General features: G+C 40.5%; 1 protein-coding gene across 1 annotated transcript in view; it reads left to right on the forward strand.

Annotated features, from left to right (window-relative positions):
• Arhgap20 (Rho GTPase activating protein 20) overlaps positions 1 to 22,077 on the forward strand; it is a 56,903-nt gene that overhangs the window by 18,791 nt on the left and 16,035 nt on the right. The window contains exons 3-8 of the mRNA XM_070038140.1: positions 8,184 to 8,348; positions 11,989 to 12,138; positions 15,037 to 15,078; positions 16,004 to 16,088; positions 18,477 to 18,554; positions 20,616 to 20,682. Coding sequence (XP_069894241.1) covers positions 8,184 to 8,348; positions 11,989 to 12,138; positions 15,037 to 15,078; positions 16,004 to 16,088; positions 18,477 to 18,554; positions 20,616 to 20,682 — 587 coding nt within the window. The remainder of the gene's footprint in view (positions 1 to 8,183; positions 8,349 to 11,988; positions 12,139 to 15,036; positions 15,079 to 16,003; positions 16,089 to 18,476; positions 18,555 to 20,615; positions 20,683 to 22,077) is intronic.

The raw sequence follows: 22,077 nt of genomic DNA on the forward strand, positions 1-22,077 counted from the left end.
ACAGCGTTCAGTTCTGGGTATAAGGACAGCCTCGCTTATGTACCGAAATTCTACCTGATAAGCCTCAGGGCACATCCAGTAAAGGCATTTGTTTTCCTAAAAGGTAAATGAAGGTTGAACTATAGTAGCTTATTGACATCTTTCTAATCCTATAGTTATTTAATTATTTGTCATAATTGTAGGCACTCGAAAGCCATATACCCTGAATCCTAATTGCTGCTTCCTAAACACATACCCTTCAATCTTTGGCCAAATACTTCTATCCCTTTTATCATTGCAATGAAAAACTTTTTGAGTTGTGTAAGTCAATGTAAAGGAAAGACACTGCATAAAGTGGTAAAAATTGGTCCTATTTTACCAAACAGAGTGAGTTTTGTTAGGCAAAAGGCTTCCTAGATACCCATAGTGCTTTTGATGCTTTTTCAAACTTTAGATTCTTTCAAAATGGCCGTGTGTGTGTGTGTGTGTGTGTGTGTGTGTGTGTGTGTGTGTGTGTGTGTGTGTGTGTGTGTGTGTGTGTGTGTGTGTGTGTGTGTGTGTGTGTGTGTGTGTGTGTGTGTGTGTGTGTGTGTGTGTGTGTGTGTGTGTGTGTGTGTGATGCTGTGTGCTATTTCTTCAGCTGCAGTTCTGGGTGGAGATCTTTAGGAGATTGTGTTAAGTTTTTCCATGTTCTCCTGGACTTTGACAGGATCGAATTAGTTTATTTTTTTTAATACTTGCAGAACAGCACGTCCATTTAATTTCTCCATTCCAATGTTATAGCTTATTTTCTTGCTAATTGCAGTCATGATTCAATTTTATCTTTGGTTTTGGCACCGGGAAAGCATTGCTTCATTAGCGCATGCCTGTTTCCCCTTCCTCGCCCTTGTCCAAAGGAACAGCAAGGCCGTCCGAAGATGCCATTACTGTATTTATTGAGCTAGATACTCCCTTCCCAGTGCAACTTGAAGGTTTTCCCAGAGTGTTTTTGGCACTTCGTGATTGACTTTCCTTCAGAACCTTGAGAACAAAAAAAACACGAAGGAAACAGAAGAACAGATGTTACGACTTAAGGAGGCGCTTCAGATTGTTATGCTTCAGAGAAAGCTCTGGGCCAGCTTTGGAGCGAGTTTCAGCCCTTCTGAGTAACTGCGAGAACTTCAACATGGCCTTTTGTGGACTTTCCTTACCTGTAAAATGGGACTGACCCGTTCAAAGAGTGAATACCATGCTCTATTTCGTATCGTTTCATGGCTGGATACATTTTTGTTGCAATTGCATTATGGCCTGGTTGGGACTGTGTGTCCTTCCTGTAGACCATTTCCTCCTCTGCCAGCCATGTGACAAGATTGGCGGAGCTGGGGGTAAGGGAGGGACCACTGGACTGCATGGCGTCTTTCCTATTCTCACCAACCCCCAACAATTCTAACAGCAACTCGGTAGCACAGACAATAGAAAAACGCGAGGCATGGTCTTTTGTAAATCCCTGATTTTGCATATAACTTAAAAATAAAGCATTGTACTTTTAATTTCATGGCAAAAAAAATATTCCATCTATATGCATAAAACTTCTGTACGTTCGCTCTTTTAACCCACCAGCACCCCCCTTGAGACTTCTCACAGTGTGCGTCCATCACTCTCTAAAAAAATAAGAAAAATAAGTATCCCCTCCCCGTGTAGAGCCAAGCGTTTGCTTATCTGAGATCCGTGTGTGACTTTTTTTTTTTTTGTGAGAATAACGTACAGAGGAGTTACAGTTACATGGGCAAGATAACGAGTACATTTCTTATCAAGCATTGTTGCCTCCTCTTTGTTTCCCCTTCCCATCCCTTCCCATATTCCTCTGCTCCCCCCACTCCATCCTCCCCCACCCCCCCACCAAAGTTGTAAAGTTTGTTTTTTGACATAACGTCTTATACATCTCATTGTTGCAATGGGTCCACCTGTATCCCTAGTTAAACTATTTGTTTTTTCCCTTCCCCTCCACAAATTATACCAACATCAAATACAGTGAAAGCAGGGGGTATACCATGGGGGAGGGACATACAAAGCAACAAAGAAATCATCTTATAAATATGTTAGAAACAATTGCATGAAAGGAAAAAAAAACAAAAAAAACATTTGAATACTTATCTTGGGGTTCATTCCCCTAACATCAACTTATCTGACCTTTTCTGCTTGACTCAGACATATACTTTTGGGCATTTACCCAAATGATCACAAACAAGACCACACTAAAATTATATTAAGTGAAGTAAGCTAGGCTCAAAGAAACATAGGTCCCATGATTTCCCTTATTTGCAATAACTAGTATACGTCCGTGTGTGACTTCTTGCAAGTTCATTTTGTAAGACAAACCCTACAGCGGGCCCAAATGAGTCCTTGTGTAGTCTTGTCTGATCTCATGTGACTCTGTATCAGAATTGATCTGTTATAAAGCATACAATAGTATGTCACGGTGGGCACTGGTGGCTCACGCGTGTAACCCTAGCTACTCAGGAAGGAGGCTGAGATCTAAGGTTCATGTTTTAGAGCCAGTCCCGGCAGGAAAGTCCATGAGACTCTTATCTCCAGTGAACCACCAGAAAATTGGAAGTGGCACTGTGGCTTAAGAGGTATAGCACTCACTTGGAGCTGAAGAGCTCAAGGACAGCATTCAGGCTTAGAGTTCAAGCTCCATGACCAACAATAACAACAATAGCATGTCACTTCAGCGATTAGGTTATAAAAAACGAATCTTCCATCTTGATGGTGGCTCCTCCCTCTTTCTCTGGTCACTGGACTGGGGCATCTGCATGAACAGCCCCCTAGGGACACCCACAGGGGAAAGAACCTGGGAAATGCAAACCCCAGCTTCAAAGAGAATGTGCTTCTATTTCTTTCTAAAACATCTGATAGTAAACACAGTGCAATTATCTAAGGATTGAGTTTTCTTTCTGGGAAGGTTGGAGTGGTTTTTTTTAAATTTTTGTTTTTATTACTGTGGCAGTTTCTTTCATAGATAAAATGAAGAATTAATTGAGTATTCAGTACTTTCCTGGGTCACTTTTAGTTATTTGGCCTTTCAATGGAATGAATCCATTTCATCCTGTTGTCAACTTAATGAACACAAAGTTACACATAATATTCTTTTATCAGATCTCAGCCTTCTGAGTAGCTAGGATAACAGCTGTGAGCCACTGGTGCCCAGCTTTCATTTCTTTTTCTTTCTTTTTATGTATTTCTTTTTAGTAAGTGGTAATAGATAAAACGTAGTTAAAATCTTTTTTTTTATTTCATTTCAGTAGCTGGATCTATAGCCACATATTTCTTCATAATATTCTCTTATCCATGTAATAATCTACAGAATCTTTATGAAGTTTTATTTAAAAATGAATGTTGGAATGTTGGATGCTAGTGGCTCACTTCTGTCATCCTAGCTACTCAGGAGGCTGAGATCTGAGGATCACGGTTCAAAGCCAGCCTGGGAAGGAAAGTCTGTGAGACTCTTATCTCCAGTGAAATCACAGAAAAAGCCAGAAGTGATGCATAGTCTCAAGTGGTAGAGCCTACTCTTGGGCAAAAAGGACAGCACCCAGGCCCAGTATCAAGCCTCAGTACTGGCCAAAAAAAAAAAAAAAAAAGAAAGAAAGAAAGAAAAGAAAAAGAAAAAGGAGTGTTGACTTATTTGAACTATATCACCTTAAAGTATAATTTGGATGTGTTCATTCTGAGTGTTGTTGAATTTTTCTTAAACTATTCACTGTACAAATATAACATTTCCATATCAAAATTACAAGAAGTAAAATCTGACTAATAAACTTGTAAATTCAGCTCCTTGGCTTTAAAGGGCTTTTGTGGTGAATTTCTACATGTGAATTATTCCTTGTCGTCCTGCTGTTGTTGTTTTTATTATTATTATCCCCAATGTTTTTCTTTCCTCTTATGTTTTGCTAAACACATGTTTTTCATTTATTATATAAAAATGTGTTTATGATTATGTTTGTGCACCTGCAGCCTGAAGTAGGCTAATTCTTAATCCTGAACTTAATCCTGTTGTCTATTTTTTATTAAAAGAAAAATAAGATGGAGATAGGAGAAAATAGGATAAAGGAACCAAGAACACCTTCCTTTTTTAATGTTTTAACCTCCAGTAAGCATTGGGCAGATTGGATAACTCAACTGGAATTGCTGGTTCAACAATAGAGCTCTGATATATTGATGTCAGAACTGCTCAAACTTCTGAGTCGCAAAACTCTGAGTGTAGAGATCTGGACCATGTGTTCACTGGGGTGAATTTGTTTTCATTCTGACAGTTAGAGATAGCTTTATTTGGGGAGTGTCCTTTCAATTGTTTTCTTACATGTTCGTTAAGGAATTCTAAAATATGAAGAGACGTTTATAGAATAGAACTGTAAGCTCTCCTATCACTCCACCATTAACTAGAAAGAATGCACACTCCCCTGACTGTTGGCAGGATTCAGTTTGGGCCTTATGAGTTTTTCCATTGAGTTGCTACCAACATAACAGTCAACTTCCTCCATAGCTGACCATCTAAAATAAAGACACAATGTGTGTGCTCGTGCACACATTCTCCCTGCTCTCCTCTCTTGTCCTGACCACTCCTCCTCCTCCTCTTCTTGCTCCTTCTCTTCCCACGATCCTCCCCCACAAAGATAAAATCTAGAACATCTTTTACAACATCATCTGAAAGAAGATGGTTTATGAACACTATGGACAGAAGTCTCTTGGATACCTAAAAATTGTCTCCCTTAACTATAAAAAAAATGCCTTTACAAATTTTAACTCTTTTATCTATTATACTGGGGCTTTGTAAATAGTTCTCCGCACTAATGACCAATACTGTTTTATTGGTACTTCCTTTTACTTAGAGATGTCTTTTGTGTGCTTCCAATTTTCTTTGAATATCTTTTCAATAATTTTTTTCCTAAAATGGAATCTAGTGTCCTTGCAGAGTAATAAATTTCCTACAATTTGATGTCAAGGTAAATCCAATTGGAATCATGTCTTTATCAGTGTCCATCCATAACAGCTGAGCTTTTCTTTGCCATTAACTTCCCGAGTCTCTCCTCTCTTCCCTTGTCTGCTGAGTTTCCAGACAGCTCATTCTACTTGGTTCCTTCTTTGCCTAAGTCTTAGAAGAATTAGAAGTACCCAGAACTCAACACTTGAAACAGTTCTACATCTATCCCACCTCCCTAGATGAACCAATCTCTTCCTCTAGCTTTAAAACACTTGTTTTGATACCATTTAATAGATATTTCAAACCTAACAAAATTCCCTATCTCTGCCTCCACCTAAGTGGTTGATTTACTGTCAAATCGTAACAAGTTCTGCCTTTGAAACATATCCAGAATATAGCTAGTTCTCCCAACCTTCGTGGCTACCATCCTTTTCTGCAAAATGCCAAAACCAAATAGAACAGTGGGTTTCAGTGTTTGCTAGAAACTGAGCTCTGGGACTATAGCCAAAGTTTCCTGAGTAATGTACTTCTCCCATATCTTCACTATTTAACACAATGTCTAGCGCACACAGGTAGATGCTAATGTGGATATTTGTTGGGTAAACAAATAGTATGGTGAAGTACATAGAAGCTAGATTCTTTTTCTCATGCTCAGTTATACCTTCTTCATTTCCACAGCTCAGCCCACTCCCATCATGCCCATGGTTAATTCATTTACACACTTGGTCTTTATTGTCAGTAGTTCTTAATGTGTTTTCAACTGTTTCTCCCTGATGGCTCTCCCTTCTTCTAAGTTGCCCTCCTCTTATACTTTCCTCAACTTATTTCAAATCACAGTGTCCTGCTTAAAAGCTTACAAAGTGATTTGAGGTTTGTTTTTTGCCTTTTTTTTTTTTGTCAGTTGTGCGGCTTGAACTCAGAGCTTGGGCACTGTACCTGACCTTTTTTGTTCCACCACTTTGAGCTACAGGTCCACTTCTGGACTTTCTTGCCTGGGCTGGCTTTGAAGCATGATCCTCAGATCTCAGCCTCCTGAGTAACTGGGTGTGAGTGACCAGCTGGCTGAGACAAGGTTTGATTAACCCCTAACGTGGAAAGAAAACTCCCCTGATCAAGCTCCTTCTACGGGGATACTTCCCAGACCCTTGTTGCCTCCGCCTTCCTGAATTCCCAACAATTGTGCAAACACCCGCTCATCTTTGTGATGCTCCTTGCCTCTTCACCCATCTGTCTGTCCACCCTCCAAGAAATGGAAGTCAGTCAGCCTCAGATCGGGGCCCCATTTTCCTCCTCTCTGTTCCTTGTACTGCTCTGACTGTGGTGTATCACAGTGTTCACTCATCTATTCCCCTGTCAGACTGCTGACTCCTTGAAGGCATGGGCCGAATCCACGCCCCGTACCTGTGACATGTCAGGAACCCAGCAACGCATCCTTTACTATGAGCAATTGACTGCATGGTGTGTGCAATAGATGGTGAATGAGAATTCTTGAGAGATAGGAAGCAAAAGATCAGCCGTACATGCGATGACAAGCAAACATTCAATTGAGAAAATGTTCATAGAAGAGATGGCATTTGGAATAGGCTTTGAAATGTGGGGAATGCTTTAGAAGGTAAATTGTGTTCAGCTATTGAACAAGTACTGAGTGACAACTCTGTACTAGTTAGTATGCCAGTTGTCTGGATCCTATCTAGTGCTTGTCATTAGAATCTCTAATTGATGGCTACTTCTAAACATAGCCCTTTCTAAGAGTTTTAGTTGACTTTCTTTGGTGATCAATAAGAAGCAATAATAGCACTTTAAAAAAGTGTTCCTACTGGAGACTGAGATCTGAGGATCATGATTCAAAGCCAGCCAGGGCAGAAAAGTTCCCATGAGACTCTTATGTCCAATTAGCTACTCAAAAAATGGAAGTGGAGCTGTAGCTCAAAGTGGTAGAGTGGTAGCACTAAGCAAACAAGCTCAGGGATAGCACTCAGGCCCTGAGTTCCAGCCCCACAACCCCCCTCCCACCCACCGCCCAAAAAAGGCTGTTGCTAAAGGTAAACTCTTTTTTAAATTAATCCTTAGTGATAACATGGAGAGAGATTACTCTGATCAGGTTTCAGGGAAGCTGTTAGCTGCTTTTTTTTTTTTTTTTGCTGGTTGTGGGACCTGAACTCTGGGCCTGGACTCTGTCCCTCAGCTCTTCAGCTCAAGGCTAGCGCTCTACCACTTGAGCCACAGCGCCACTTCCGGCTTTTTTTTTTTTGCTTATGTGGTGCTGAGGAATCGAACCTAGGGTCTCATGCATGCAAGGCAAGTGCTCTACCACTGAGCCACCTTCCCAGCCCATTAGCTGCTTTTTACTACAAATAAAAAGCAAACAAATAAATATGGTCCTTGCCTTTCAGAAATGACTTCATTAATCCATTGGAAAAGGGAATGTTAATATATAAGTAAGTGGCAGTAGAAGGTTAATTCATCGCCTCTGCTTGCCATCATTGTTAGATCATTTTAGAGCTGTGTTCAGATTAGAACTTGTCAATACTCCCGGGCTGTATGAAGAGGATACATAGGTTATCATCTTACCTTTCCCTCATTTCCACACTACAAGAGACTGAAAGAGACTGCATGCCACATGAAAATAAAAACTTCAGAGTCATCTTACTGTGGAATATATTTTTTAGCAGGAAGCACTGACTGGGGTTGCAATTTGAAAAGACAGATTATTTGTGTTTTGTTTCCTCCTATAAATGTGAGTGTTGAGCTGGGTATTGCAGCACAAAATTTTTAATGTGTGTGTGTATATATATGTATATGTGTGTATATATATGTGTATATACATGCATATATATGTATGTTTATATACATATATGTATAAAACATGTATATGTGCATGTGCATAGTGTATATGATCGGTTAAGACACTATGTGGCATTTGAGATTCTTTTTGTTTTTTTGGTCGGTCGTGGGGCTTGAACTCTGGGCCTGGACGCTGTCCCTCAGCTCTTCAGCTCAAGGCTAGCGCTCTACCACTTGAGCTACAGCGCCACTTCCTAATGTGGCGTTTGAAAATGTATCCTGTTCCATATTTCTTGGCTAACTATAAGCAACAATTTTGTAAAGCTTTGTCTTAGACTGGCTGATCTGCAGCATGCAATCTATTCCAGGGACCAACTATAGAAGCAGCAGTTTTATCAACCTTTGTCTTGGAGTAGATCATTTGAGTAACAGATCTGCACCCCGTGGCCTGTTACAGGGACAGTCCCTCAGCCGGCATCGACACGTGTGCGTTCCTGTCATCCTTCCTGTGCTCCAACAGGACTCTGCTGATTGATGGCCAGGTGGAACTCAAAAGAGGCCTGCAGAGGCAGGAGCGCCACCTCTTCCTATTCAACGATCTGTTCGTGGCGACCAAAATCAAGTGAGTATACTGCTACCCTCTCTTCCTGTTATCATTGTAAAAGTGCATCTCCACAAAGGGAGACCACACTGACCAAAAGAATGTTTAGCCTTCTGCTCTGATAGCTAATATCTGGAGTTTCCTGTTTGTTTTGCTTTTGAAAAAAAAAAAAGGAGTTTTCTTTTATATCTTTTTGTTGTTGTTGTTGTTGTTCGTGGGGCTTGAACTCTGGGCCTGGGCGCTGTCCCTCAGCTCTTCAGCTCAAGGCTAGCACTCTACCACTTGAGCCACAGCGCCACTTGTGGTTTTCTGGTGGTTTATTGGAGATAAGAGTCTCACAGCCTTTCCTGCCTGGGCTGGCTTTGAACTTTGATTCTCAGATTTCAACCTCCTGAGTAGCTGCAATGACAGAAGTCTTTTATATCTTTTAAAATAATTTTCCCCCAGAAAAGTACTGGGTCCCTATGTGTGCTGGGACCTAAATACAGGTAAGGGTTATGTAAAGAATGTCATGGACATGATCATTCTCTTTTCTAGCTTGACCTCGAATGTGGGGGCTTTCTATTTCATGGGGAGGGGAGATGGGAACTTAACATTTTTTAAAAAATAAAACAACCACCAAGAGGAACGTCTCTGCAATACCAAACTTGAGTCTGGCATGTCCCTTGTCATCCTCAACTGGAGGATAATTGGAGCCCTGGCACCCTTGAATTTGCTGAACTAATTTGAGACGAGCACTTAGCCCTGCTGGTCACAGCAGCAGGTAGGAGGGGAGCAGGTGGACTTGGTGTTTCATCAGCTCATCTTCAGGCTTCCTTCAGAAAGGGCGGTTCAGTCTTCAGCTCGCCTTTACAGGGGCAAACTCAAGGGGGCTAAACAATGGCCCCTATTGCCACATTTATTATTGTTTTTAATCTGAGTTGAATTGGAGCAGATGCAGTAGAGAACATGGGCGGGCGCCCCCTGTGACTGACTCAGGTATTACATTTGCTCCAGTCTGTGCCCGGTGTTGACCACACTTGCTGGAAATGGTTTGCCAGTCTTGTCATTCTTTCCTGTAGGAAATTAGAACACGTATGAAAGCCAGCTGGGGGCCTTCCTGACCACTCTTGATATTCATTAGAAAGATAAATAGTTTCTCCAATAAAATTAGGGCCTTCCTTTTTACTTTAATGATGGGATCTGTTTTACAAGCATTTAATTATTTAGAAGGCAGCTGGTATTCTCTGTTATGAGTCCCAGGCCAGCCTGGGACCATGATTCTTCCTGTGCCTCGCATGCAGTTAGAATCGCTCTGCATACCAACACACACTCAGCTTCCTGGCTCTGATGGAGTCTTGCTAACTTTTTGCCCAGACTGACCTCGAACTGTAATCATCCCAAGTAGCAGGGATTACAGGCAGGAGTTACCAGCTTGGTTCACCTAGCTTTATGTCCATAAATGTTCCTAACCTATTTCTCCTCTCTCTCTTATCAAGAAGGTCTTCAATAGTCTATGAAACGAACTCCAAGAAAAGGAAAAGAGACATTTTTGTAAAATTAGCATTGCTGCTGTTTTTGTTCTCTTTTCCTTTTGTCTGGTTGGTTTGTTTGTAGTTGGGGGAATAAGGGAGGGCACAGAATAGGCAGAACATAGGGTGAACAAATACAACAGGAATACTCACTAGACACTATGTGGAAGATGAACTGTACATCTTGTGGCTGGGGATGGGAGGGAAAATCCAGGAGAGAGCAATGGAAGGGGAGACATGGTTCAAAAAGAATTGTACTCATCACTTATTACCTGATTCATGTAACTGTAACCCCTCTGTATATCAACTCTACAATAACAATATTTTTTAAGTCTTTAGCTCTCTGTGTTAGACAAGAAAGTAGACCAAAGATAGAAGATGGGGGTGGGAGGGGGAAGGGTAGTGATTCAGAACTACCCTTCAGAAGCAGCTCCCTCCCCCCAGTTCAGATTGCAGCTGTGATACTTAAGCTATTTGGCTTTTGGTAATCTCTCTGGCTCCACCTCCTTATGTATAGGAGGTCCTGAATTTCCCTGGGTATTTTGTCTATCAGTGCTTTTTAACTCATTAAGTCTCAGCCCCACCATTTGTATGAAATATGTCAATGAGGTCAAAATATATGGCATTTCCACATCACAGGGCCTTACGGGAGGCTCAGGGAGAAATTGTCAAAAAGCAATTTTACTGCTGATTAAAAGTAGGTCATCTTCCAGGTCCCCAGAGATGAATGATAATCACGTGAAGTCTATTCGCTTTCTCTCTCTTTGTATTCTCGTCTAGTTTAGGTTCTAATTTTAGATTACAGGGTTCAGTTTGATTTGTCCTTTGGGTTCAGTTTTGGGGTTTTTTTTTTTTTTTGCTCTTTTGCCAGAATGCGAGGTAAAATGGATGAAAACTAAAGTTAAAATAAACTTGCTTTTTTAAAGGTTGGAAAGTCTTGCTACAACTCAGTTCAAAGTGTATTGTAAATTCTAAGGGGTTTTCTTTAATCTTTCACAAGATAGCAATGTTTTTCAACTTGTCAATAAATTGTACACTTGTACACTTTAATATTCAGCCACTTAAATATTTTTGAAAGTAAGCAAGTGAGAATTTTTGTAGTAGCAGGAAATTTCAGGCAAGTTGTTGTTCCAAATCCAGTGCTCAGTGTATAGAAAAATAGTGTGGCCAGTTTATGAATGCTTTCTGTCATACACGTAGGCCTGAGGAATCAACCTTTCATCCAGCATTTCAAAGGCCAACCACGTCAAAATCTACTGTGACAATCACCTGACACTGCAATGTTCAGACATTCGTCGCCCACAATTATGCCAACTGGCTTCTTGTAACAAGTAGAGCTAAAGAAATAAAATGAAGAGATCCTGTTGCCTGTTGTTTTTCTCTTCTATTTTCTTTGTGTGTGTGAACGTGTATGTGTGTGCAAGTGCGTGTGCCTGCATGCGTGCGTATGCATGGGCTGGTTCTGGTACTTGAACTCAGGACCTAGGTGCTGTCCCTGAGCTTCTTTTACTCATGGCTAGTGATCTACCGCTTGAGCCACAGCTCTCCTTCCAGCTTTTTTGGTAGTTAATTGGAGATGAGAGTCTCGCAGACTTCCCTTCCCTCCAGGGGCTGGCTTCAAACCTTGATCCTCAGATCTCAGGCTCCTGAGAAGCAAGGATCACAGGTAGGAGCCATCCGCAGCTGGCTGCTTGGATTTAAGGAAAGCTGCTTTTTTGGAAAATGAAATTATCGGCATGCTAACTTGAGCAGCCAGATTGTTCAAGGAAGCCTCTGGAAATCCCTTATTTGATGTCTTCCAAAACATATGCGCACATACCCTGTTCTTTCCTGAGATTTCTAATTTCAGCCTGGAGTGGAGCGAAGAGATGTTCTTGTCTTTGGAGAAAAGGCACCGACCTCGGGGAGGGAGGGATAAGATGTTGAAAGGGGTGACACGGATCAAAAGCTATTGCATTCATAAACCACTTTGTTCAATGGCAACTCCTTTGTGTAGCTACTTAAAGATAATGATAGTAAAAGAAAGGCACTTTGGCCTAGGTGGTTTTGAACTACCTTTGATACAGAAACGGTAGTCTGAAAAGCATCCTACAGTTATAACTTGTCCTTACATGGTGAGCTCACAACCATTTTGTTTTTTCTCTTTCTAGATACAACAATAACTTTAAGATAAAAAATAAAATAAAATTGACTGACATGTGGACAGCTAGCTGTGTGGACGAAGTGGGAGAAGGCCACACTAATGCCACCAAGTCCTTTGTCCTGGGCTGGCCCACGGTGAACTTTGTGGCTACTTTCAGGTAGGAACCGCAGCTCCTCTTCCTCTTTGCTTGGATTAGCTAATTTTTTTTAATTTTTCAATTTTTTTTTTTTTTGCCAGTCCTGGGGCTTGAACTCAGGGTCCTGAGCTTCTTTTGCTTAAGGCTAGCGCTCTACCACTTGAGCCACAGCGCCACTTCTAGCTTTTTCTGTGTATGTGGTACTGAGGAATCAAACCCAGGGCTTCATGCATGCTGGACAAGTATTCTACCACTGAGCCACCTTCCTAGCTGGATTGGCTACCATTAAAAACAAATTTTGTTCCTCTAATTTTTTAAGGAAAAACCTTGTATTCTGCTTAGGTATTTAAGTCAATTATTCATGTGCCTTATTTTTTAAAGCCATACTTTTTCATTCGAATGTTTAAAAATAAATGATAAATATTGGGAACTTTTAGAGCTGTTTCCTTGGCGTGGCCTGAGATATTTTTGTGAAAGGGTTCTACCTGGATTAGGAGTGTGGAATCGAGTCGTCAGACCTCTAGGATCCTCCCTGCTTCCGCAGTGCCAACGTATCTGTTTTACATATTGGTTATTAAACCTGATCAGTCTTTGCAAGCCACTGAAAGAAATCTTCACCCAAGCAATTTTTATAGAATAATCCAGTCTAAGTTTGAGGAATGAGTTTTCCCTGATATTACTCCCAGATTGTCCAAAGCAGTAGTGTTGTGTTATGCGAACAAAATGAAGTGTGATACAAGACTAAGTTCCCTGAACTGTCTTTCTGATTTGGTGTCTGCAGAGATATGACCATCAAAAGTGAATTTCTGATACTATGGAGTGAAAATGAGTTTCCTAAGACTCAGTCTGAAGCCTGGAGAGTGGTGAATAGATTCATAAATTCAGAATATGTGTCCTTATTAGCCAGGACATGATTAGTTAGAGTTTGTTGATTCACATCTGTCGTTTCCAGCAACTGTATCCATATTCCAGTCTTTGTTTTACGCTTCAAGGCAAATATGCATGACCTGCACCTGAGGCTTTTTGTTCTGCTTTTCTTTCCAGTCGCAACAAACTATTCAGGCATTGTCTTGAAACCAGACAACTAAAATATCTTCCAAGCTGTTAATCTTTTAATAAGGACAAGCATGCCATTAAATTCTGTTATGCATTGCTGGCCTACCATGAGCTTTTAAGAGCTTATTTGGGAAAAGCATGTTATTGGGGGGTCATTTTCTGCATATTAGTTTCTTGGTTTAAAAAAACCGATTTCTACAGATATCATCACTTCCTGTTGTTGAATCCGTTTGGTAAAAGGAGGAATTCCAAGTGATCTCTTTAATGAAAAGAATTCCTATGCAACTTCAAGAGGGGGAAGACATGGGGACATGTTTTCCTCACATAGCATTGCTCAAACTATGGCTCTGTAGCCAAGTGGTTAAAGTTGACATCATCAATAATGTCACAGTGGTGACATGGAACCCCTTACTATAAGGTGATAAAGAAAGCAACTCGCCTCTGTAGTGTTTCCCTCCCTGCAAAAGCAAAAATACATAAATAAATGCTAATCTAGCCATGAGAAGACCATCTGCCAAACACAAAGCGAAGACAAGTCTGTAAAATCTCTGAACAGTACTCCTCAAAACTGTGAAGAGCTAAACCAAAATCAGGAAAGACTGAGCAACTGTCCTTACACCAACCCTGGGGTGGACGGAATAGGTAAATGTTATAGGATATTGGATTGCCTTCAAGAACAGAAAAAAAAAGACCATCAAAAGAAAAACCGACAAAATCTAAGTCACGTCAAGAGTTTATTTTAAATGTGAGTGCCAGTGTTTAGGAATTGGATCAGAAAAACGTAAAAGGATGTGAGATGAATACAGAAATTCACTGTATAAGCTCTGTGACCATACTGGTCTAAAGAATGAGAGAGAGTAAATATGATCAATGTATATTGTATTCTTGTCTTGACATAGCACCAAAAGAAATCCCACACTGTATAGTTAATGTGAACTAATGAAAAAAAATACTTTCTTGCAAAAACATACATTTGATTTTAAAATGACTTGATCTCTCAAAGCCAACGGTTGAGGAATTCTGCCTCTGGTATGGCAGAGTGCAGTCTTAGCACACTGACCAGCCTACGGATAACAGCTCGGAAAGCTGAGCAAAATACACACAATTGTAACTCACCTAAGGGTTCTGAAGAGGTGACAAACCTGGGGTGATCTGAGAGGAGAGTTGGCACTTGGAAGAAGGCACCAACCTCAGTCGGGCGAGTTTCCTGGTTTTTAAGACACCAGAGGGTACAGGGTCACTAAAACTCACAAACCCCTGCAAGTCCTGAAGAAGCAGAGTACAGAGGTGAATGGAAAGCAAGAGGAACGAGACAAGGGGAGTTCCACTGTCCATGTGCAGACGCTGTTCAGTGAGTATACTCCTTGGTGAACCGGTGAGACAGAATTTGTAACTCCATCCCACCAAATTCATTGTCTGCTGAAACCAGAGCAGCGACACAGTCTGACTAGACAGTCGAACAGTTAGAACAGTGTCAAGAAGGCAACAGAAAATTCCTTGGCATACAGAAGGGACAAAAAGGAGAAAGAAGCTCAGTAACAGAAGCCCACCCCGAGGTGACTCATCCCCCAGATTACCAGAAAATAATTTTTAAATACAAATAAAGAGGCCAAAAGAAAAAAAATCCAACTGAAATGCATGAAAAGATGAGAAATATTGGCAGAGCAACAGAATAACCGAGAAAAAGCCAAAGGAAAATTCTACAACAGAAACGTGCAGAACATGTTTTGTTGCTGCTGTTGTTTTTTTACACAAACCATGTAGCTTCCTTACAGAGTGGAAATGGGAGGTGTCTGTGAATATAATGTTGGTATAAATTACTTCTGTGGTTCCATCTTCCACTCTTATTTTCTTTGTTGGCAGTTGTCCGGAACAAAAGGACACGTGGCTCACTCTCCTTCAGAGGTAATTTTTTTTTCAATATTCTGATTTTTAATGTTTCACCTGTGGTAAAAGAGCTTAAAATCGTGTGCTGCAGAGTTATATCCCCAAACGCTTCCCTTCACCCTTACTAGAAATTACTCGCTTGCCCTCAAAAAATATCATCGGTTGTTTAGATTGTATAGTTGCAACGACTGACTGTAAAATAATGTTCTCGGTGTAAGCCTTTCTGGGAGGAGAAAATTGGGGTTTGTTTCAGTCATTTTAGACTGAAATTAAGTCATCTCTTCTACCTCTTCCTGTCATCCTCAAACTACCAATTAATAGATTTGTTCAAAAGTGCACGATTTTCTATAGTCCACCTCACAAATCCAGTATCTAGACCAAAATGGCTAACTTCAGCTCCTCAGCTAAACCCCTAGCTCTCCTCCTTCCTGCCCTTTCCCCCTCCACAAGCTACGGGAGAGTTAAGAATTCCAGGCTGGTAGAAAACTAAATGGGAAATGAGAAGCCATGGCTCTGGGTTGGCCTAGTGAAGTATTGAATATATTCTCACACTTAGTAAGTATATGGGGCCAAACCTGTTCAGAATAGGCAGGGAGACTTTAAGGAGAAATCGATCTATATATTTATTTATATGACCCTGATCATGATTCTCGAACCTCACTTGGCAAAATGCATGTCTCATTCTTTCTGGGTTTTGGTTTTGGTTTTTGGTTTTTGGTTTTTTTGGTGTCCATGCCTAATGTCCTGAAGAAACCTTTTTTTTTTAAAATTCTCTTTCAACCCACCATGTAATCTGACTTGGCTGAGTCTGTCCCGTGTCTTTTTTAAAAGTAGTACGTAAGCCGATTTCGAATGTGATCAAAAGCGATTGATTTTGAAAAGTAAGCCGTCAGCGAATTCCATCTGACTCAGTGTTTTTTGGGTTGTCGTTGCATTTGATTAGATACATCAATCTAGAGAAAGAGAAGGACTACCCGAAGAGCATTCCCCTCAAAATCTTCACCAAGGACATTGGGAATTGTGCCTATGTAAGTGTTTCTCGGCCAGAAAATTCAATTCCAAGTCCCTGCCTCAGGTAGAGAACAGCATGGAGTCAAGGAGAGTGAGACAGACAGACAGACAGACAGACAGATGACAAAGTATGAATGTGCTACTGAAATACCATAGTTGGGGGGGAATGCTTTTTCCTGAGTCTGTGCAAATCTTTGTATGTATGAAAGGAAACCACAGAGAAAAAGCAGCGAGAGATCTATGTTCACCATAGTATTTAACACTCACCCATGGAAAGATTCTGGCCTGTGAGATGTGTCTTTTCTCTCCCTGGCATGAATGATTCTGCGAGATTTGTGTTAGCAAAAGGCAGTTAGTAAGCAAGGAGATATTTTCTGTACAGGGAAGTATTCTTCAGGGGTTTTTTCCCCCTGCTTGTCAATTCTTAAGTCAAGAGTGCTCAGGAAAAGTCCTTCATTCTTTGAGATTTGGAGGATTGAATCCCTCAGGTGAAGAAAAAATGGGTCACTTGCGGAAGATGGCTTTTGTAAGGGATAGCATGCTTCTGGCTCCCGGTGTTTTGGTATGGTCTTTAATACCAGTCTGTGTAGTGGGTTGGCTGAAGCTATAGTTCAAGAGCAGAAACATTATAAACAAGTTGGAAACTTTGTGTGTGTGTGCTTGTGTGTGCGCTGGTCCTGGGGACTTGAACTCAGAACCAAGTAAGCTTTTTTACTCAAGGCTAGTAGTACTCTCCCACTTCGCACCATAGCTCCATTTCTGGCTCTTTTTTTTGTGCATGGGTGTGTGTGTGGTTAATAGTAGATAAAGAGTCTCTCAGACTTTCCTGCCCTGGCTGGCTTCAAATGTTGATCCTCATATCTCAGCCTTCTGAGTAGCTAGGATGACAGGCATGAGCCACCAGTGCTTGGCTGGAAAATTATATTTTTATGCTGTGGACTGTCCCTCTAGTAGCCCTAGATCGCATGGAATAGTTTTGTGGAAAGCTATGTAGTCTGAATGAGTTATGCATTGGACAAAACCCAAGTTAGGCATATATTCTAACCAGTTCAGGTATCTGACTTAAATTCTTGCAGGAACTATTCACATTTTTACGGTAGGAGACTGCCATGATCTGTTTGCTTTAGTACAGTGGAGGGATAGTTCAGTATGAAAAGAATTTTCATGGAAAGTCCCCTGACTTATTTATCATTAAAAGCGAGGCTACATCCAGGATGAAGTGACAGAGCCAATGTCTCGGCCAGCACTGCTTCTAAAAGATCACCCCCAAGAGTAGTGCATGTGGAGGAAATAGATTATTCTTGGCCTCTTGTGGTGCAGAGCCTGTCAGTGAATTCTGCCGATCTGGAATGGATAGCCAGGTCTTTCCATTTTCTGTTATTTGATTTCTAGCCAAAGTGCTCTACCTTCTACCATTCATTTGTGCTGACTCCCAGAAAGCCATGCAGGGGAAAATATACTTCTGTAATTACTTTGTGGAGCATATATGTCTAATGGTTAGCAAAACTAGCTTAGTATCCAGGTAATTAGAAAGATTCTGTACAAAAGACTTTACGAGAGAGTGTCTTTAAGTGGAATCAAGGTGGCTTGTTGACTTGAAAAACAGATGCAGAAGCCCTTTCTAAAGCTGTATTTGGGACAATAAGAAGCGCATTTTGAAATCAGTGCATTTACAATGATCTTTTAAAAAAAAATTTTAAAATTCAAATAAAAACAATTTGTCCAGACAAGTACTTGGCCCACAGTAAAGAAAGACTAGAACACAATGACAACCCATACATTCTCAGGAGATTTAAACTTCTCTATTTTTAATTTTACGTGTTTTTTTCATGCCACTTTTTTTGAGTGTATCATGTAATCCTTGGCTATCAGAGCCACCTGCTTTATCTGATAATTATCCTGCATACAAACTTATCTGCATAGCCGGTAAGAGAATTGAGCTCTCTAGTATGTTCAGTGCTCACTGATTAAGTCCTCTCATGAAAGTCTTAGTAACCACAAGGGCTAGACACATAGAAAAAACTTAGATATTATGAGTACAGAAAGAGAGACCCAGCACTTTCTCTGTTCTTAGATTTCCCACTGCAATATGCAAATGAGGCAGAGGGCAGCCTGACTGATTTGCTGTGTGTGTATGTGATGTGAAGTGGGGTCCATGTATACTCTTTGCTTAAGCTCTTGTATTTTTTGAGCTTAGGTTCTACAAGAAAAAGAAATGTTTTAGTAAAGGGCATATCAAGGGGTAAAAGTAAGAAGGGTCTGTGTCCTACTTAAAGTCTCGTGCCTTATGCTATTTGTGCTTGAAAGCAAGATTCGTCTTTGGATCATCATTTAGCAATGATTATTTGTCTTTAATTTCCTTATTTGTAGATGTATCTCTTATTTCTTTTTTTTCCCCCCTACAGTCCAAAACTATAACAGTAATGAATTCAGATACAGCGAGTGAAGTCATCAACATGTCATTACAAATGCTAGGGATAACCGTAAGTTACTCTGCTAGATATTTTTTATTTGTTTTGCTTTGAGACAGAATCTCAAGGCTGGCCTTGAATTCACGGTCTTCCTGCCTCTACTTCCTACATCCTAATTATAAAGAAATTTTTGATTCAAAGTAGTATTTAGTAAACTTAGATGTAAATACTGTGCTTTGTAAGATAACATATCTGTCCTATTTTGTCCCCCATATGTAGAAAATAAAGACAGGAAAGCTTTACACTAAGTGCACTATATATCTCCACTCACACACAAAAACATCTTTGCTAGAAAATTCTTAATAGAGTTTCAGCCTTCTTTCCCCCTTCCTTCTTGGCATTATCTGACAGTTTGCCTACGAGTTGGTCTTGGGATAATGACAAATTCAGAATAATGTGTTCTGTAGTAGAATTTTTACATCAAGGACAGCGAAAGGTGGGGAGAAGAGGCGCTGGTATCAGGGAGGGGGGTGACTGTGTGAAAACAGACTAATAGTAAAGCACATTAAAAAAATTTAATGGGGGATAAAAAGAATTACAGAGTAGCAAATTTGATCAAAGCACCTCATATACATGTATGGGAAGAATGCAGTGAGACCCTTTTGTATGATTAACATAAACAGGCCCTGTTCACTGACTACAGGTCCTGACGATATGGTGGTTTGTGGGTGATGAGACTCAGGGCAGTTTGTAAGTGAGGAGAGCTCTGGACGCTGTCATGAATTTGAAGATCCTTAGTGTGCAGTCCACATTGTTTTGCTTGTAGTTTCTCACTTTTTGCTTTCTGGGGCAGAGGAAACTTTTGGAAATTTTATTAGTGGGAAAGATTGGCGTATACCTGAGGATGAGGTAGAAGATTAAGGATGGGGGGGGGTTCATCCCATGGCTCCCTGCGAGCTCTGCAAAGCCTGTGATGAGTCCTTTAATTGAAGGCAAGGGCTTCTGAGGTGTGCAAACAAGCAAAGAACCTAAACATTTCAGTCAGAGTCTCCAGGAAGATACTCCGGTGACAATGATGTGGTCTGGCACACTTAGCATCTGCCGTAGTATTGCTGATGTATTTAGATTTGCTCTTCACCATGCTGTGCTGAAAGAACTCAGTGCTACCGCAATTTGGGACACACAACCTAATTAATAAAAGTTTAGCAAAGGAGATGACTGAATCGAGTTCTGACCTCTATCAATAGAGCTTAGAGAAGAGTAGTTTAAGGGGTAGGGAAAGAGTTCAATACATTAATCATTTTTCCTATCTATAATTCTTTACGGATTTTAGTCTGCTTAGACCAGACAAAACTTAAGTTTTATTTAATCAGGAATGCGAGTTACCTTAGTTAATCCTGGTTAAAGAGATTTTCACGGTGTTTTCAATACTGCCTAAAAATCAAAAGAGTTGTTAGATTGCTCCTCCTCTCTGATCAAGGGATGGGACGAAGAAGATAGATAGGACAATCTGTGTGTGTGACCAGCAGTTGTCTGTTGGGCCTTTGCCATAGCCAAGAGCAGTTAAAGAATAGGAAATATCACCAACACACTTGACTATTCGTGTGAAACATTTTGCTTTGTCCCTGGCTGGCAGACTCAGCAGGAGCTAAGTGATAGAGTGTTGTCTCTTTCTCATGGATTAATAGTATTACTGGGTTAGAATAGTGCTGGTGACGGGTTTGCTTTTCCTTGACCCAGTCCCTTATCTAGGTAAACCTCTCTGTTCTGTTTCCGGGACTGTTCTTGTCCCAACTGAAGCCATCTATCTATCTCCTCCAAGCTTCTTGCATCAATCTGTGCAGTGGCATATTGATTTCTCATTCACATCACCTATGTAGTGAGACCCTGACCCCACTGCAGTTGTGGGGGAGGGGGCGGGGAATCTGTAGCCTGGTAAAGAGGAAGCCAATCCTTCGTGCATGGGAGATGAGTTGTAGGAACTAGCAAAACCATCTTGAAAAACCATAACTATCCCCATGACCCTGAATTTTCTTTTTGCAAAGCATAAAATACCCCCCCCAAGTGTATCTTTATGATGCAAGTGTCAAACATGAAAGATGTATGGTGACTTTTAATTCTTTTATCTCCAAGGGCTCTGAGAAAGATTACCAGTTATGGGTTAATTCTGGAAAAGAAGCCGCACCATACCCACTCATTGGTAAGTTTCTGGGGAAATCTAAGCCGGCATTCTGTCATAACTATAATTCTAAATGTCTTGGAAGTGGTCCCAATCCATAATATACCTCTTTCATGGGGTATGCATTTAATACCTACTAACCATTTACTGCGTGCTAGACAATTGGATTTTTTTTTCATGCCACAAGCTAATGGTACAGTTAGGGAAAGAAATATAAAATATTCACTTTGCTTTTTCACTTTAGCTTGTCACGTTTTCTAATTTCTCTGTGAGAAAGCAATATGTACTGGTATTCTTCTCCATATGTAAGTTTTTATGTTCACTTCTTGAAGTCTCTGTTCCCTCCTTTCCTACTATGTTGCTTCTATAGGAAACCTCCTATAATCCATCATCAGTGAGCATCTAATCATCTTTTCTGTGCCCAGAACTTTCCTAAGCCTCTTTAAAAAATGAGATAAATAACCCATGCTGATTCCTAAGTGTCTTTAGAGAGTAATTTACAAAACTAATGAACTATACTGTTCCTCTAGCCAAGTTTTCCAGCATTTGTTGTAAGGAATGCTATTTTAAGACAGAGTCTCACTAGGCTAGCTTACGCTGGTCTTCAGACCTTACACTCCTCCTGTTGTTGGTAGGAATTATAAACAGGTGACACCTCACTTCAAAAAAATACATCTTGATCAATAATTTCATGCAGTGTAGCTAATTGACGTAGATTAGTTACAAGGGACAGTGTCGATAGCAGATTGGGAAATGAGTGAGTAGTACCTGCTAGGCTTTGTGTAAAGCAAGCATTTGCATCATCTCCTGTAACCCTGTCACCACCACTGACCCCAGACATATAAGACAAAAGGTTCCTGCAAAATGTCTCTCTCTATTCTAATACAGAAGAGGAGGCTAGACAGCAGAGCTAAAGGCAAGACTGATTGCATTTCAGGTGTATTTTTCTTTTGATGTCATTTTTTTAAGTGAACAATGTAAGTTGTCATTATAGAATCAAGTATCTAAAATAACAATATAATTTAATGTAATTTATTAAAAAGCAATGAAGACTAAGGAGATGATAACTTTTAGGAACATTGCGATTTAAAGCTTCTACTGCTACCTTGTCCTAATAAGATTATGCCACCAGATCATACATCAAGGAGGCTGAGATCTGAGGATGGAGATTTGAAGCCAGCTTAGGCAGGAACATCTGTTGAGATTCTTACCTCCAGTTAACTACCCAAAAGCTGGAAGTGGAGCTGCTCAAATAGTAGAGCATCCACCTTGAGCAAAATAGCTCAGGGACCAGCACACAGGCCCAGGCTCTGAGTTCAAGGGATAGGACTGGTACACTAAAAAGAAAAAAAAAATGCATAAGGTTTTAATTCTGTGTCTCAGTGGGTATTAGAAAACAACTGTAAATTAGCTGCT

Source organism: Dipodomys merriami, unplaced genomic scaffold (genome assembly GCF_024711535.1).
Source record: "Dipodomys merriami isolate MVZ:Mamm:240054 unplaced genomic scaffold, mDipMer1.0.p SCAF_29, whole genome shotgun sequence".
NCBI lineage: Eukaryota > Metazoa > Chordata > Mammalia > Rodentia > Heteromyidae > Dipodomys > Dipodomys merriami.